General features: G+C 41.0%; 1 protein-coding gene across 1 annotated transcript; it reads right to left on the bottom strand.

Moving 5' to 3' along the window:
- Window positions 1-3,096: 3,096 nt before the first annotated feature.
- On the bottom strand, window positions 3,097-18,920 carry psme3ip1 (proteasome activator subunit 3 interacting protein 1). The gene is made up of 7 exons (XM_088997466.1): window positions 18,866-18,920; window positions 16,588-16,735; window positions 16,401-16,499; window positions 11,079-11,201; window positions 9,867-10,005; window positions 8,911-8,987; window positions 3,097-6,048 (listed from the first exon to the last, which is right to left on the bottom strand). The coding sequence occupies exons 2-7, from the start codon at window positions 16,709-16,711 to the stop codon at window positions 5,786-5,788; spliced, it is 825 nt and encodes a 274-aa protein (XP_088853592.1). The 5' UTR covers window positions 16,712-16,735; window positions 18,866-18,920; the 3' UTR covers window positions 3,097-5,785.

Here is an 18,920-nt window from a genome sequence, read left to right on the forward strand (position 1 = left end):
GCCAGCAGTTAGCATAGTGATTGCGCAATCCATGGTGAGGCTCAGCCGGCTGCTGCCTCACCGCTCGTGTCTATTTAGTATTTGAACGAGCAAACTCCACACCGGGAGGCCAAAATGGATCTTGAACTTACAACCTCTGCACTGTTAAGTCAATGCACAAACCACTGGACCACCAGGCCGTCCTGAAAGATAGATTGGACGCACAAAAAAAAACCATCCACAAATAACACAAAATAAATAAATACAAATGTTCCTATTTAAAATTAAAACGGCCTCTAAGATGGCCAAAACTGAAGAAAAAATAGACACAAGAGTTTGTGAAAATAACTGGCTGTCTTCGTCGAGGCCTGACGCTGAGACATGGGATGCACTTTTGCGGCGTGTTAACTATTGCAGCACAACTGTACCATTTTCAAATGCTCTTTCTGGCCTTCTGATTCCCATTCTTCACTAGAACATTGGTGAAATGTACATGAAAGGCCTTTTTCTTGCAACAGCCACTGGTTGGCATCCCGCCATGCTCTTAGAAACATGACACAGGCTATGACAGGGGTGGGCAAACTTTTTGACTCACGGGCCGCATTGGGTTCTAAAATTTGACAGAGGGCCAGTAGCATTTGGAGGGAGTGTTTGGGCCGGAAATACTAAACCTAAAGCATTAAAGGACAACCGACGCCTCCAGACAAGTTATGTCCATAATTTATAAAATCACTTCAAATGACTTTGACTGAGTGTATTTTACAAAGATTCCACAGCATATAGCTATAGTTTACATTATAAGACTTGTGCTGAATATTCACTAAGTCTTGTTTTCGAGTTGATGACGATCCCCATGTGACGTCACGTTTGGACCGCCCCTGACCGAGAAAGCGACACACAATGCATTTTGGGTACTTTGTTTGGTCTGAAAACTTCGTGTTGATGGCGAAATTAGAAGGAAAACACATAAATAACGGCATGGTGAATCGTTGTGTGTTGCACCAAGACAACTATTTGATATTCGCTGACACAAATTCCCAGCTGACAAATCAGCCCATTTCCAACGGAGCTTGGGCGCAATCTTCTGCATTTTCTGGGTGCTACATTGCTGTCATTGGCGGCTCGAATTGATATGGGAGGACTCCTTGAATCATTTGCAAACATTTATGCTTTCCTCTTCAGAACTATTTGAATCATATTCATAACTGGATGAGTAACAAGAAAACATCTTCTCCGAATCTGAAGCCATTGTTTTGATTCTCGAGCAAGACAAGACGTCATGGTGTGACGTCACGGACAAAGGGGTGGAACCTTCTGAAACTGGCCATTTTCGGATTTATTTTGAAGTCATTTTTATTGGTGTTTTTCATTTAACTAAAAATATCAGCCTGCCTGTTTTGGGTATTATAGATGCTATAAAACGTTTTTATAATGTCAGTGGGAAACACAAAAAAATGGTGCCGGTTGTCCTTTAAATGTAGTGTGTAAAAACCTCATAGCACAGTAAGAACCCAATTTATTAACTGTCTTTCAAATGTGAAAAATATCCCTGATCAGTTTATAAATTTGTCTCAAGGAATATAGCGTTTACATACTATTTCGCAGATACTTGGAGGAGGAAATGAAAATAGATTAAAATAACATATGCACTGTGATTCATCAAGATTGCGTCTGTTTTAATAAGTTTTCATTGAAGGGGCAAAGTTAAAGAAATCAACACTTATTGAAAAATGGAATCACTTTCAACATTCAAAACATATTATTACACAATGAAATATTCAGGCTCAATAATACCTACTTTTGTTAAATTCCGCCATATCATAGATGGTTTGTCCTGACCGCGCGCTCAACAAACTCCTCACTGACGCCCTCGCCTTCACGCGCAAACCGTCGCCGAGCACACAGACATAGGCAACCTGCAGTGAAATTTGCATACTCGGCACGGCAGCCAATCAGAAGCATGCTGCTTTCTTCCGGACTTTCGCAAGCGTTATAAAGTCGTGCAATTGCATCTCATTTTCCAAAATAGATGCACATAACCTCAGCTCAGAAGAAAGATTCAATAGAAGCTAACAACATATGTGACGCTACAAAACGTAAATTTACATTAAACCGTGACTGTAAAGTGTACGTGAGACTCATGAAAGGGGCTGAGTGGCTCGTAGGAAGCAATGCAAACGTTGCATTGTGCACCACAATGACAATCGACTACTGCAGCAAAATCTAGCCATGCGCATTTACCGTAAATTAAGCAAGGTAGCATTTGTAGTAGGTACAATGTTGACAAAGTTTTTTAATGTGATTAGTTGTCTCATTGTGCTTCAGGTTGTGAAAAATGGGGCAGGCAACTTTTCAGTTATCTGCCCTGTTGTCCGCTAACTTTTTGTAATGAGTTTCAGACGCTGTTTTTACTATAATTTGGGCAGGTTCGGCGGGCCGGATTAAAAAGCCTAACGGGCCGTATGTGGCCCGCGGGCCGTAGTTTGCCCATGTCTGGGCTATGATGACAATTTTTCAGACAGAAATTTTGAAATGTAATCTTTATTTGACACAATTTCATGGCATTGGTAAATTTTAAGAATGTTTGTACTACTACAGAAACCATACTAAAACAAAAAATATATGATTCTCTCCCATCTTTAACGGTGTTCATACATTTTTGAAAAAGCTCCAGATATTTTATGTACTTCATCAACAGGAAACATTGATAATAAACACACAGACACCAACTAAAACAGAAAGCTTTTTATTTCTCTTTGGAGTCTGGGGCAGGAATAAACAGATGAACGTCTTCCCTGAATTCCACAACTTTGTGTGACAGACATTCCAATATTCTCCAACATAAATCTGACTACGTGGGGCTCAAAGAGGAGCGTCTCCTGCCGCATCTCACTCGTCTGTTTGTTAGCCGAGCTACAATGGTACGAGTTATGTGATATGCAAATGACAGACAGAAAGAAGTCTTTTTCCTTCCTCCGCAGCGGTCAATCACTTTTCCCAATAGCACAGCATGTCGTCAGTGTGGCTTGAGTTGGGAGAGGTGTGTGGGACTAGTTGGGGAAATGGGGACGTCATCGGAGTAGGCAGTGCGGGATTGCTTGCTTGGCTAGACTGCATGAAACGTGATTGAGGGAGAAGCATCACGTTTGAGTACAACATTAGCAAAAGCACAAACAGCTGCACAGATTGTGTCCAATTAAAATGCATGGTTTTCGTATTCTGATTTATCAGGCCTATTTTGCTCAGTTTTGCCCCCCTGACTGCAAAAGTTCTAATGTGAAAACAACAGGAAATTATGAAGGGGATTGTTGCTCTTCTTGTGAGAATTTAGCAGGAATTGGTACAGGTTGTAACACAAAGAAAGAAAACACCACGAGGAACCGATCCTGTTTAAATTACTTTAAAGTGAAAAAGGCATGTAATTATTATTTTTGTATTTTTAACAGGAGAATCTATTTCTAAATGTCTTACACATCTTTTTTTGTACAGTATGACAGACATTGATGGAGAAGTGCCAGAGCGGAGGTCTGGTATGCTTCAGGTTACAATATCTAATGTCACTGATAGACAGGAAACAAATTGAGAGCACTATATTTTCAGACTATAAATCACTCCACATTATAAATGGCACCCATCAAAAACATGCAACTTGAAGCGTGGGGGAGGGAGGATTCTAGTTCACCTAAGTGATTTTAAAGTTCAAAGAAAAACGTTTCCACTTTCAAATCCAACCAAAATGTGTTGATTGTCATCAATACAATTGGGAATTGGGAACGTTGGGTCCAAGTTTGAGCTTTAATAATTATATATACAAGTTGTACATGAGTATAAGTTTTCGAGCCAGCCAAACTATGAAAAAAAAGTGACTTAAAATTCCGAAAAATACTGTAAATGTGTTGATGTAACAATAGGATTATGAGTCTGTGAATATGTGTTTCGGGATGGACTGTTGAATATGTTGCACAACGCTTGAGTACGGCGGAAGTTCTGTGTATGAGGAGATGTAAATTTTGAATAAAGTGAAGATTCTCTCATTTTACGGGCTCTAGAAGCCCATTCTGGATAATTGGAAGACGAAACACAATGATTTTAGAAAGGTTAATGTTAATTCATACTTTTTGGGCATGTTTCAGTATTTCAGCAATCACACTTTTTGATTATTTTGTAATGGAAACATATTGCAAAGAACCTTTTTAGTTTGCTGAAACTGAAACATGCAGTAAAATACACTGGAGTGGGGATTTACAGTGCTCTGGTTAATGCGCAGCCTAATTGAAGTCAGTGCATGAATTGTTTGGAATTAAAATCTGCTTTTATTTTCTTGTATTAAACAGTGATACCTCCGCTCACGAACATTAAATTCGCGAGCATATAGTCTCTGCTGACAAACTAGTTTTCGGCAGATGAACCAAACCACACGGCGCCACGGTGGCTGGCAGACAACTTTTCGGCAGATGAACACCAAACCACATGGTCGAAAGGCGCCACAGTGGCTGGCGGACTAGTTTTCGTCACCCCATTTCTTGAGTGCATACGTGGTTTGTTATCGTGTGGAGTACTTTTGCTCTTATGGGACCGAAAAAGACCCCACCACAGGCTCGTGTTAAGCCGAAGGAGACACAAAAGAAAATTACGATCGAGCAGAAGAAGGAGATCATCGAAAAATACAAAGGAGGTGTGCGCTTGTGTGACTTAACGTCCTAATACGAGGACGCTAAGTCGACCATTGCTACCATCCTTAAGAACGAGGAAGCTATTAAGGGTGTGTGTGTGGCTAAAGGTGTTTCTGTGTTGTCTAAGCAACGCTCTCAGGCAACAGAAGAGGTTGAAAAACTTCTGTTGATTTGGATTAATGAAAAGCAGCTAGCAGGGGACAGTGTGAGTGAGAGTATTATCGCTAAGAAACCAAAGCAACTTCACTCGGATATTATCAAGAGGCAACTACATCAATGACCAACACAAAGATAAATTAAAAAACGACTTTATTTGACAGTACAGTTTATTTCTTTAATTACAATACAATAGCACATTTATTATACATAAAATAAGGTACATTTTGTGTAGTTTTAAGGCGTATTTAGTAGAACATTACGTTTTATGGAGACCTGGGAACAGATCATTCTCATTTTAATGGTTTCTTATGGGAAACAAATGTTTGGCAGACAAACTTTACGCCTTACACACACTTTCTGGGAACCAATTAAGTTCGTGAGCTGAGGTATCACTGTATGAGAATTGTACTTTCGTTAAAGAGTATGCTAAATCACATTTCACGATTTTGTGAGATGTTCCTATTTGTTATAAGGGATGTTAACTTTGAAAGAGATGATTATATAATATTCAAGTGTGACCCAGGTGTGACTTCTAAATTGTTGCAGAACCCCTGAGGCAAACGGAAGTACTGTGCATTAGGGGACATGCTGTTAAAAGGAAGTTTAAGTGAAGCTCTAATGCTACCTTTCGTATTGTCGCAACACAGAATCAACGGTTGGTTTTTCCAAAGTCCCGCACTCCACTGCTTTACGATACTATTAATGAACACTTCCACACAATCAACGACATTCAAAACGACTGTTTAATTAATCAGTAGTTATCAGGCCCATTCCAAACAGCAATGTTAGTGTTAGTTATTAGCAGAAGATAATAGCACAGAAAGCTTGTGGAAACGTTAGAGTACTCACCAGTGTATGATAAACTGTATTCTTACTTTCATAACGATGGCTACTAATTTCTTGTGACATGGTCAGTATAACTAAACAATGCAATGTTTAGTTTGAATGTGTGAGATTATCGTGTGCAAAACAGACTATCTTTTGGTTCTGCTGTGCCTCGGGTACGGCAACACGATTGCATCCACGCTACCTTCGCTGTCCGAGCTGCTGTCAGAGTCGCTGCTGCCCGAATAATCGCAGAGGCCCGGGAGGACACCGATGCAGACCGCCGCAGAGGGCAGGCGAAGCAGAGCCGGACTGGAATTAAGGGGGGTCGACGGGCTCTCGGGCGTCAGGCCCGTGACAGTTTGTTGGTTTTCAGCCACCGCTGGTTTTCGCCCCCTTCCTGCCTCCTGTTCTGAACAACAAAATTTACTGTCAAGACTGAGAGTTTCAACTCATCATGGAATGGTGAGTTTCAGAAGGTCCCGCCCCCTTGCCCATGACGTCACGCCAGGACGTCTTGCTTTGCTCTAAAACAGGGGTCTCGAACTCGCGGCCCCCGAAAGACTATTTTGCGGCCCACCTTGATATGAAAGATTAATGTTAGTGCGGCCCGCATGATTGATATGAATGAAACTTGTGTGTGTGCAGCTGAACAAGTAGGCAAGAGAAGCCATGTTAAGGACAGTTCATGTTCAATATTTTCTTTATGTTAAGAAAGTTAAAGGTTAAAGAACTATGAATACAGACATTTGAAACTTTTTTAAAATAATTAGTTTTCCTGTAGTTTTTTCAGTCGTCTGTATCTGCCTTATAATAATTATAATTATTTTAGTTATTTATTACTTGTTAATTTATTTTTTAATCATTTTTCCATTTATTTATTTAATTCATTTTTTTGTGTGTCAAAAATAAAAATGAAATTTGAGAACATTGGATAGTTTTATCTGTGCTTTTCTCGTGGAAATCCTGATGCGGCCCAGCCTCACCCAGACTCTGCCTCCAGCGGCCCCCGGGTATATTGAGTTTGAGACCCCTGCTCTAAAATCAAAACAATGGCTTCAGATTCGGAGAAGATGCTTTCTTGTTACTCATCCAGTTATGAATTAGATTCAAATAGTTCTGAAGAGGAAAGCATAAATGTTTGCAATCCATTAAAGAAGTCCTTCCGTATCAATTCGAGTCGTCAGGACTCCAATGTAGCGACCAAGAAAATGCACAAGATGGCGCCCAAGCTCCATTGGAAATGGGCTGATTTGCCTCAACTAGTATCAAGTAGTAGTCTTGGTGCAACACACAATGATTCACCATCACATTTTCCTTCTAATTTCGCCATCAACACAGATCAACACAGATCAACAGTTTTCAGACCAAACAAAGTACCCAAAATGCATTGTGTGTCACTTTCTCGGTCAGAGGCGTTCCTGACGTGACGTCACGTCAGGATTCGTCACCAACTCGAAAACAAGACTTCCTGAATATTCAGCGCGAGTCTTAAAACGTAAAATATAGCTACAGTAAAGTCTCGTTATATCGATATTCAAGGGAGTCCGAAAAAATATCGATATAACCGGGACTATCGATATATCCGACCCTGTTTGCATGTAATTTTCTCCGTGCGTGCATAGAAATAGTATCGATATAACCGGGACTATCGATATATCCGATATCGATATAACGAGACTTTACTGTATATGCGGTGGAATCTTTGTAAAATACGCTCAGTGGAAGTCATTTCAAGTGATTTTACAAATTATGGACACAACTTGACCGGAGGCGTCGGTTATCCTTTAAATTTGGTGAAGGCAAGCTGCCAGTTATTGTCTTAATTAAATCACAGTGACATTAAAGAGCAAAAGGGGTACATTAGACTAGTGCAGACATGGGCAAACTACGGCCCGCGGGCCACATACGGCCCGTTAGGCTTTTTAATCCGGCCCGCCAAACTTGCCCAAATTATAGTACAAATTGTCATTGTCTAAAACTCATGACAAAAAGTGAGCGAACAACAGGGCAGATAACTGAAAAGTTGCCTGGCCCATTTTTCACAACTTGAAGCACAATGAGACAACTAATCCCAATTAAAAACATTGTCACATGGTGTAAAGTTTTTTTTTTTAATCAAGAATGTACCTACTATAAATGCTACCTTGCTTAATTTACGGTAAATGTGCATGGCTGTAGATTTTGCTGTAGTAGTCGATTGTCATTGCGGTGCACAATGCAACGTTTGGATTGCTTCCTACGAGCCACTAAGCCCCTTTCATGAGTCTCACGTACACTTTACAGTCACGGTTTAATGTAAATTTACGTTTTGTAGCGTCACATATGTTGTTAGCTTCTTTTGAATCTTTCTTCTGGGCTGAGGTTCTGTGCATCTATTTTGGAAAACGACATGCAATTGCACGACTTTATAACGCTTGCGAAAGTCCGGAAGAAAGAAGCAGGCTTCTGATTGGCTGCCGTACCGAGTATGCAAATTTCAACTGCAACGCACCTGATTCAAATCATCAGGACCATTTTGATGCAGCTTCAGAGCTGGCTGATGAGCTGATCAGTGTCCTCCATGTTTAGACGTATGATCCGCATGTTTGTTTTGGCCAAGCTTTTACGTCGGATGCCCTTCCTGACACAACCCTCTGTATTTATCCGGGCTTGGGACCGGCACAAGAAGACTTATGTCCCTCCCTTCCGCAAAAAAAAAACGAAGACAAAAAACCTCAATGACTACTCCCCACAAGAGAGCACGCTTTTGTGTGTACAGTGGATGTTCCGCCTACACACAGGCTTCTCCCTGCTACAATTTTTTTGAACAGCAGACATCTAAAACGTAAATACAATATGGAGGCTGGAACGGATTAATCGCATTTCCATTCTTTTAAATGGGAAAATGGACCTCATTTCATGGATGCACCATTGCACAATTCTTGAAAGTTGGCTCATTTTATTCATCGGATATTTACTTGCCTACGAAGTGCAATGCTGAGGTTTAAAAGCTGGCTAACACCGCAAACAAATCGATTGCTACGTGTATCATTCCAAAGGTGTTTTGGTGTGTTTGAATGCGCGAAACAATCACAATTTTTTTCTCCTAACTTTGTGACCGCTTTATTTCCTGTATATGATGCCTGCTTGTTGCAGCTTCAGCTGTTGTTAAAGCGCTGTATAAATCAATATGTTTTGTATTGTATTGTATAATGCAAACGTTGGACTGGCGTAACTTGTTATTCTTTTGAACGAGGTATGAACAGTTTTAGGCCTCATGCTTGATGCCCACCTGTATGTTTGTCTCCGTTTCCTGTTGTTTCACTTTCCATCTTCTGCTTCTTACTGCTGTCTGATGACTGTGAAGAACTGTTTCAGGTAAGACAAGACAGAGAGTTAAGATGGAGAGAAAAGATGGTACTCCTCAAAAAACTGGACTGTCCAGCTGATTTGCAAATGATGTTCAACCTGCCTTTTTTTCCACCGAATCACTCTCCAAAAACAAATTTAATGTCAGAACTGACAAATCTACCATATTTACCGCTGTATAAGGCACACCCAAAAGCCTTGATTTTCTTCCAAAGTGGACCCTGCGCCTTATATGTGAAGTAACATTGAGCCACAACTGGTCTTGCAACTACAGTCAGCAGCCACCGAGTCCATTTTCCCCTGTAGAAGAAGTAGTGCGTAACCCCAGCCTCTACTGAAGCGCCTTATAATGTGGTGTGCCTTATATTTTGAAAACTTTTACATATTTATATATTGTAGTTGGAAAACATTTTTCATTCATTGGAGGTGCTCCTTATAGTTCAGTGCGCTTTGTATAAGGAAAATGTTTGAAAATACACCATTCGATGGGGCTGTGCCTTATCCACAGGAAAATACGGTAATTTATTCTTTATTTTTTTGCAAATACCCAACCAATTCACTTCAATGGCTCAACTCAATGTTGCCCGATATGCCTAAAAAAACTAAAAACTATGCTTTCTTATCATTCTTTATCACTATACTAACTTATAATTTCTGTGTCCAATGCGCCTCACGTATGTACACTGGGACTGCGTCTTTTAATACGATAGGCCATCTGGTCACGAAAATATGGAAGTAGAAAGCTTTTGTGTGTGTGTGTGTGTGTGTGTGTGTGTGTGTGTGTGTGTGTGTGTGTGTGTGTGTGTGTGTGTGTGTGTGTGTGTGTGTGTGTGTGCGTGTATACGTGTTATGTAGCAGTGCGGCATATGCTACACATACCTGCGTCGTTTGACAGCACCAGCCAGTAAATGAGCCTGAGACAAATGGCTGGTCCTTTGCTCCGCCACTGATTGTTTAGCTGTTGCCTTCTTCTCAGACTCTGGGCGGCTGTCAGAGGATACTTGCTTTGCCACGGCACTGTGATGATATCGTGTTAAGGTCAATGAACTTTTATAACACCACAAGAAACATTCTAACGGCGGATATCATAACATGCGGCAAATATGAAAGCCGATGAGCATTACGCTCCAATAAATGCAGAGCAGCTAATAAAAAGACTTGGAAGTGACACAGATTAGAGGGCTAAAATAGGGAAAAAAAAGTAGGCATCGCTCAAGGGATTCACGCCACAATCCGAATGTGTTCATTCAGACACATTTAGGTACAGGCTGTATGAGGTTGAAATGAATGCTTTTGAGCTCCTCAAAGCAGCAAGATTGTATGAAATGGCTAGCTTCGTTACCACATGACGATGCAGTTTCCAGGACAACCCACTTTGTTGCCATTTACACACAAACTGGTTGTCTGCTGTGGATGAGGAAGAAAATATAAAGAACTCAGTGTGATAAGCAAGGGGGAAAGCTGAAGATGACGGATGGTCATATGCTGCAGGATATTTGAGGTGTCAACACTCCTGTGCTCCTGTCATTTTCCAAGTAAATCATATTTAATTACATCTTTTTTTCGGGGTTGGGTGATGTTGTTCTCACATCAGGCCACATGGGTGATATGTTGGACCGGCTTCTGCTTCCTGATGCTATTCCAAGCAATGTTCTCAAAGTCCCATGGTGACCGAAGCTTAAGTCCATCAATGATGTGCAACTAAAAACACATCACTGTTTCATTGGTTCTGCTCTCATCACTGTGTGATGGTACTCTGAGAGTCATTCATGTATTTTTTTTCCTTTTAGAATGTTTACTTATTTTGATGCTTGAGACTATAATAATGAAATATTCCTCCTCATTGAACAATTTTAAGACTGTTGAAAGTTTGCTTAAATACATTGTAAGGCCAATTAAGGCCACTTTGTTGTATTAATGGATATAAGACTTTTTAAGGATCCACAGGAACCATAACATGACAGTGTTTATTCCACATAGGTGTGCAAGCAGGAAAAGATATTAAAAAAGGTCATCTAAGATTGCCAGTGTGGTGTCAAGGAGCTCAAATAAGACAACCAAGTTAGCCACTATGACACTGACAAAAGGATATTCTGTATTCCAACAGTTCCAGTTTCTCTTCATCCCTGCGTTGCTTCTCCACCAAGCTCTGTTGCCGGGAAACCTCATCCAGGAAGCTGGTCTCATCATCGTCCAATCCCCTCACCATGTTCTCTGTCACCATGGAAACAAAGCTGCTCTTAGCACGTTGCAGCAAAATCATGGCATTTTATAGCAGGGGGGGGGGGGGGCAGCATGACTGTCTGCTTGAAAATACACTTAGGTGACCTTCATGTACGTTAAACCATAAAAAGAGCTTGATGATACTCAAATGTACTTCAACATATTTGCAAAATTCAGGCATGTACCGTATGCTGTCGGGAAAGAGAATCATATTTAAATGTGTGCTGTAAAGAAGAAACCCATGGGTTCACTCTTATTTTTCAAAGCAAATCTCATTTGAATATGCATTTTGAAATTATGATTGAATGATGTTGAATTTTAATCCTTCAAGAACCTGTGAAAAAAAGATATGTTTGCGTGCAACTTCATGGCAAAAAAAGTCAATATTGGGATTTAATTAATACTGCTTCTTGTTATACTGAGTCTAACGACCATATTTTCCGGTGTATATGGCATACCCAAAAGCCTTCATTTTCTTGAAAAGATGATCCTGCGCCTTATACGGAGGTGCGCAGTAATATTGAGTCACAACAGGTCTCGTAACTCCTGTCAGCAGCCACCGACTCCATTTCCCCCTGTAGAAGAAGTGGTGCGTAACCCCTGCCTCTACTGTAGCGCCTCATAAAGTGGTGTGCCTTATATTTGGAGAACTTTTGGAAAACGTTTTTCATTCATTGAAGTTGCACCATACACCATACAGTAAAGTCTCGTTATATCGATATTGGTTATATCGATAGTACTGCTTATTACGATACTATTTCTATGAACGCAAGGAGAAAATTTACATGCCGCAGGATCGGATATATCGATAGTCCGGTTATATCGATATTTTTTCCGACTCCCGAGAATATCGATATAACGAGACTTTACTGTATATGGAAAACATTTGAAAATACATGTACACCATTCATTGGGGGTGCGCCTTATACTTCGGTGCGCCTTATACAACAAAAAATACAGTACTTACATTTGAGCCGCAGAAAAAATATCCTGTGACTGTTAAATGTCCTTGAGAGTCTTGAAAGGCGCTTATAAATGAAATGTATTATTATTAGCATTATTATTGAGCCAACAGCAAGTACGGATACTTGACAATTTTCCAAATGTGATGGGACATTTGTTTTTCATCGAATATTGTTCAAAAGCACAAAACGCATTTTAAGTATTATGGCATGAATTTCACTCAAATACAGTAAAGTCTCGTTATATCGATATCGGTTATATTGATGGTACTGTTTATTACGATACTATTTTCATTTCCCGGCAAATTTTGAGTCTTTTATGTATAATTACTTCCGGTTAGTACGATACGTGGTTAATGTAGCCACATTGTGAATACTTTCTTTCAAAAGAGACAGGAACATAGGGTGACCTACAAGAGTGGAGGCAGAAGTACACAGGTAGACTACATTTTGTGTCAACGGCGCCATCTAAAGGAAATCAGTGATTGCAAAGTAGTGGTTGGTGAGAGTGTAGCCAGACAGCATAGGTTGGTGGTGTGTAGGATGACGCTGGCAGTGAGGAAGATGAAGAAATCAAAGGCTGAAGTGAGGACAAAATGGTGGAAGTTGAAAAAGGAAGAGTGTTGCATGACATTTAGGAAGGAGGTAAGACAAGCACTGGGTGGGCAAGAGGTCCTTCCAGATGACTGGCAAACTACAGCGAACATAATCAGAGACACAGGTCGGAAAGTACTTGGTGTATCGAGTGGAAGAAAGGTAGATAAGGAGACTTGGTGGTGGAATGGGGAGGTGCAGGAGTGTATACAGAGAAAGAGGTTAGCAAAGAAGAAGTGGGACACTGAGAGGACGGACGAGAGTAGACAGCAGTACAAGGAGATGCAGCGCACGGTTAAAGTAAAGGTGGCAAAGGCCAAACAAGAGGCCTATGATGACTTATATGCTCGGCTGGACAGCAAGGAAGGTGAGACTGATCTTTACAGGCTGGCTCGGTTAAGCAGGTTCGGGTGATTAAGGATAGAAATGGCAATGTATTAACAGGTGCCAGTAGTGTGATGGCAAGATGGAAAGAGTACTTCGAAGAATTGATGAATGAGGAAAATGAGAAGGAACAAAGAGTAGAAGACGAGACTGTTGTGGACCAAGACGTAGCAAGCATTAGCAAGGATGAAGTGAGGAGGGCGCTGAAGAGGATGAAGGGGGGAAAGGCACTCGGGCCTGATGATTTACCAATCGAGGTATGGAAGTGTCTTGGAGAGGTGGCGGTGGTGTTCCTGACTGGGTTATTCAACAAGATCTTAGATGGTGAACAGATGCCTGAACAATGGAGACGAAGTGTACTCGTGCCCATTTTTAAGAATAAAGGAGATGTGCAGAGTTGTACGAACTACAGAGGAACAAAGTTGATGAGCCATACAATGAAACTCGGGGAAAAAGTAGTTGAAGCTAGACTAAGAGCAGAAGTGAACATTTGCGAGCAGCAGTATGGCTTCATGCCAAAAAAGAGTACGACAGATGCAATGTGTGCTTTAAGAATGCTGATAGAGAAGTATAGAGAAGGTCAGAAGGAATTGCATTGTGTCTTTGTAGATCTGGAGAAAGCGTATGACAGGGTGCCCAGAGAAGAGCTGTGGCATTGCACGAGGAAGTCTGGAGTGACGGAAAAGTATGTTAGAGCGGGACAAGACATGTAGCATGACTGTAAGACAGTTGTGAGGTGTGCTGTCGGTATGACTGAGGAATTCAAGGTGGAGGTGGGACTCCACCAGGGGTCAGCTCTGAGCCCCTTCTTGTTTGCTATGGTGATGGACAGGCTGACAGACGATATCAGAGATATTAGACAAGAATCTCCTTGGACCATGATGTTTGCAGATGACTGTAGCGAGAACTGGGAACACGTGGCGGAGAAACTAGAGCTGTGGAGATATGCCCTGGAAAGGAGAGGAATGAAGATCAGTCGCAGCAAGACGGAATATATGTGTGTGAATGAGAGGGATCCAAGTGCAAGAGTGATGCTACAGGGAGAAGAGATAAAGAAGAAAGAATAATAGAGGCCGACCTCCAGCGCCGCCTGCCCGGCTTTGCTGTAAATAAGTGCTGTGAAATGTAAATTTCTCCACTGTGAGACTAATAAAGGCAAATCCAATCCAATCCAATCCAAAAGGTGGAGGATTTTAAGTACTTGGGGTCAACTGTCCAGAGCAATGGAGAGTGTGGAAAAGAGGTGAAGAAGCATGTCCAGGCAGGCTGGAGCGGCTGGAGAAAAATGTCAGGTGTAATGTGTGATAGAAGGGTTTCAGCTAGGATGAAAGGAAAAGTGTATAAAACCGTGGTGAGATCAGCCATGCTGTTTGGACTGGAGACAGTGCCACTGAAGAAAAGACAGGAAGCAGAGCTGGAGGTAGCAGAGCTGAAGATGTTGAGGTTTCCTTTGGGAGTGACCAGGTTGGATAGGATCAGGAATGAGTACATTAGAGGGACAACTCATGTAGAGGCTTTGGAGAGAAAGTCAGAGAGGCCAGACTGAGATGGTTTGGACATGTCCAGAGGAGAGAGAGTGACTATATCGGGAGAAGGATGCTGAGTCTTGAACTGCCAGGCAGGAGACCGAGAGGAAGACCGAAGAGGAGGTTTATGGATGTGGTCAAAGAGGACATGAAGGTAGCTGGTGTGAGAGAAGAGGATGCACAAAACCGGGATAGATGGAGGACATTGATTCGCTGTGGCGACCCCTGAGGGGAAAAGCCGAAAGGAAAAGAAGAAGTACGATACGTGGTTATTACGATAATCCGGTTACTACGGCCCCCTTTTCATCTCCCGCCAGCCAATTTGGTATGCTTATATCGATACAAAAGCAGCTTAAACTGAAGCGATATTTGCTTAAGGATTTCTATACAGTACCACCTTTAGCGAAATCTGTATTGTAACACCGTTGGTCACGTGACCAGCTTTCTTTCGTGTCTTGCACAGTGTAGCAGAGCTGCAATAGCATCTGAAACATACTGTAATCTTCTTATACAGTATACAGTTGTTCAACTCCAATTTGAACCATGGGAAAACGTAAGAATTGTGACATCGGAACGAGGTACAAGGCAATAGTGGCTGTGGAGGAGAATCCTACAAGAAGCAAATTCTCCATTCTCCATTGCGAAAGAGTTCGACGTGCCGCATGATAATTTATCAACGTATGTATATCGATGAGAAGGTTTCTTCAGCCGTCATCTGTACAAAAGTGAAGGTTTCGGACGTTTCTGACGAAGCCTCTTGGATAGGAGGCGAAATGTCCGAGACCTTCACTTTTGTACAGATGACGGCTGAAGAAACCTTCTCATCGATGGACCACTCCTGTACGACTGAGAGCTTACACAGACGTACAACGTATGTATAGTAAACGTTGCAGTTTTTGTTTTCCATACATGTGTTTAATTGTGTTGTATTCAGATATCTTTATCGCTTGCAACAATCACTGTTTTTCATATGTGTTTCATATGCTGGCGTTCGTGGTTTCTCTCGTGTGTATAGCACAATGTCGAGTGCTACTCAGTCACTATTGTAAGAGTGCGTTGTGAAAATAATAAATGACATTTTTATTTAATGCATAAGTTTATTTTTCACTTCACTACAGTACAAAAGCACGCTCGATTCGCAATCCATGAACTCAAGGAGAAAATTACATGCCATATTAAAGATCCCCCATTTATTGCCTCCTTTTAATGCAGTTCGGCACAGGATCGGATAAATCGATAGTCCGGTTATATCAATATTTTTTCCGACTCCCGAGAATATCTATATAACGAGACTTTACTGTACAGCACTTCTCATACACGCATTCCACAACACAACTTGACAATGTCCACTGTAGGCATTTTACCTAACTTCTCCCAGTACTACACTTCAATAGGTTGTGTTCTCAAGCAGTTGTTGACTATTTCATTTATTTAATAAGGGCTATCTATCATTGACTAAGTACTACCAAGAGGGAAGTGTGGATGCAGATCATGCAGCTGTGCCTTGAGTGAGCTAAGTGTATACCATGCAAATTCATACTTTAGGTATCTGGAGAGTGCACACTGATCCGATTAATATAGTCATCCATGCCCGCGTGCCCAGTTTGAGTCAATAGACCATCGACATTGTGACGCACTTCATCAGCGATTGACATTACAAATCGAATGGAATTATTACTCCCTAAAACAAACAGAACATTTCATAAGAACATGCCAATACCCACTGAATTTGAATTGTTCCTCAAATTCCTCTTGCTTTTTGTCTCTCTGCGCCTGCAGACGCTCATAGAGAGAACGTGAATCATACTCTTGCTCAGGGACCTCTGCATAAAAAGAAACGGGTACAGTATTTGTAGCTATTTAGAATTGATCCACAGGACTCTTGTTGAGGATTCTTGGAAGTGATCTTACGCTCAGGGTCATCAGGCTTCCTAACTTTCTCCCACTCCTCCTGTCTTTTTTTCCTCCTCTCATCAAGCTCAGCTTCCGAAACAAACTTCCTGGTGAGTTCAACACCTGTCCCCTCTTTTGCCATTGCAGCTCACCTAGAGAGGAAGATCTCTCACATCCACACACACGCACGCACACATACACACGATACACTGAGTTCTCTACCAAAATTTCAAAGTGTCATCTGAAATGTTGCAAGTATTCTCTTGTTAACAAATACACTTTTGCAGTAACTTAATAGACCATAATCCTTGACTTGATTTAATAAAAAAACAAGTTATCCATCAATTTGTAGTGCACTGCATATATAATGAGGAGGTGATGAAGTAATCATGCGGTTCATATCCTTAATAGTGATAGGACATGATCTGCATATCCTTCACGCGGACAATTCGGGTGGCGAAAAGGTGTGATTGAGTCATCCCTGGGTTGGTCGCTTTTTGACTCAGCGCTGGTTTTGATATTTCATTATATTTGGGTGGCATTGAATTAAACATCAGTTTTTAAAAACAATAGTGAGGACGAGGAGTGTACTTGGATGAAAAACTGGACTTGTATTGAAACAGCTTTACAATCAAATGGAACACAGTGAGCAACAGTGGGAACTGAGGGTGACGTTTTGGGACATCATGTGACAAAGAACGACTCTCGCAAAACGAAACCACACAAAAAATCTTAAAATGGGAACCCTGAATGAAGTTCCATTGTCATTGTCTTAAACCAAGGGTCAGCAAGATTCGGCTCGTGAGCATGTGGCTCATTAGCACCGCCGAGTGGCTCTCTGGTACTTTTCCAAAGATTTTTGAAAATGGAAGAAGATGGGGGAGGGATTTTTTTTTTATATGGTTTCTGTATGAGGACAAATATGACACAAACATTATCAATATTTTCCAATACATGAGTTTTACTGTCTGCAAACATTGCCTCTAAGATGTGGGCGCTCTGAATGACGTCACTGTTGTTTGCAAAGACAAGCATTCAGTCATATCGTCATGTCGTAAATCTTGTAGCCATAACTTTCAATAGTTTTTTTCTGAAAGGGGTGTTTATCAGCAGGAATTCAATCAGACGAGATCTCTGTTAATGTATGCATACGTCACATGAAGATTTGCGTTATAGGAACCGGTGGTGTGTGATGGGTTATGGAACCCAAAGGTAAAAACGGAAAAATAATTCGAGGATTCAATGTATCTAAACGCGTGCTCTGCTTAATTGCACTGTTTTTGCCCAGATAAGGAGCATGTTATTAATATTAAATTTTTCATTTATTTTCCTTTCGGCTTTTCCCTTCAAGGGGTCGCCACAGCAAATCAGTGTCCTCCATTTTTAGAGGTTTGATCCGCATGTTTGTTTTGGCCAACCTTTTACGTTGGACGCCCTTCCTGACACAACCCTCTGTATTTATCTGGGCTGTTTTGTTATTTTAATCCTCAAAATAAAAATCACATTAAAAAAAATGTCTTCACTGCATTTCTATATTTTCATCAACGCAATGAAACATACTGCATTTATGTTGTAATGTTAACCCTGAGACAGCATTCCACAAAAGATTAGTCACATGGTACGTCATTGTCCAGATTTAATCATTTAATGTAATCATGAAGGCTCATTAGGTATTCGTAAAAAACGTAGTCATTTTGATAGTAGGCTAATATTACCAATGTAGATACATACTGCACATGTTGCCTTCACTATTAGGCCCCAGAAGGATTTTGTTGTTGTTTAAACCGTGCAGATTATAGCTTTGGCTCCCCCATGTGGACATCCCTGGCAGATATTCAAGCGAATTGATGGGTTACTCAGCAAAAACGAATGAACAAAGCATTTAAGAATTTTATGTGAAATATAAATCAGGGAAGATGGATTTTCACTGCAAGATATGATTTTGTTTTGACTCTCAGGGCTTTTTGGTCTAAGAAAACAGCATTAACGGATATGGATTTTTTTTTCAAAATGCAAAGAAAGAGTTCGCCGCTTAAACTATGGACTTCCAAATAATAGACACCGATGAGGCATATGCGTTCGCAAGCTCACTAAGCTTTGATGACTACAACCCGTAGAAATGTGCAGCAAAATAGCTAGTTAGCTTATTGAGCATTTAACCAAGGTGGCGTCAGTGTATTTAGAAAATCAAGAACGGCATGTCGACCCCTCTTAATGCAATAGAAAGTCAATAGTAATTTGCTGTATGGCAGCAGCCACGTCAAACGAATAGGCGATTTCCATCCATTAAACTTACCAAACAAGGGCTATCGGTAAGAGTCAATGACGTCGCGTGTTCCTGTGAAATTGGT

Source organism: Hippocampus bargibanti, linkage group LG05 (genome assembly GCF_051943395.1).
Source record: "Hippocampus bargibanti isolate YZ-2025 linkage group LG05, ASM5194339v1, whole genome shotgun sequence".
Lineage (NCBI taxonomy): Eukaryota > Metazoa > Chordata > Actinopteri > Syngnathiformes > Syngnathidae > Hippocampus > Hippocampus bargibanti.

Excerpts from the sequence above, each read along its gene's own strand:
- psme3ip1 (XM_088997466.1), bottom strand. The coding sequence starts at position 16,711 with ATGGCAAAAGAGGGGACAGGTGTTGAACTCACCAGGAAGTTTGTTTCG. Across the intron at positions 8,988-9,866 it reads GGTGCTGTCAAACGACGCAG|TTCTTCACAGTCATCAGACA; the intron begins GTATGTGTAGCA and ends TACCTGAAACAG. Across the intron at positions 6,049-8,910 it reads AAACGGAGACAAACATACAG|AACAGGAGGCAGGAAGGGGG; the intron begins GTGGGCATCAAG and ends TTTGTTGTTCAG.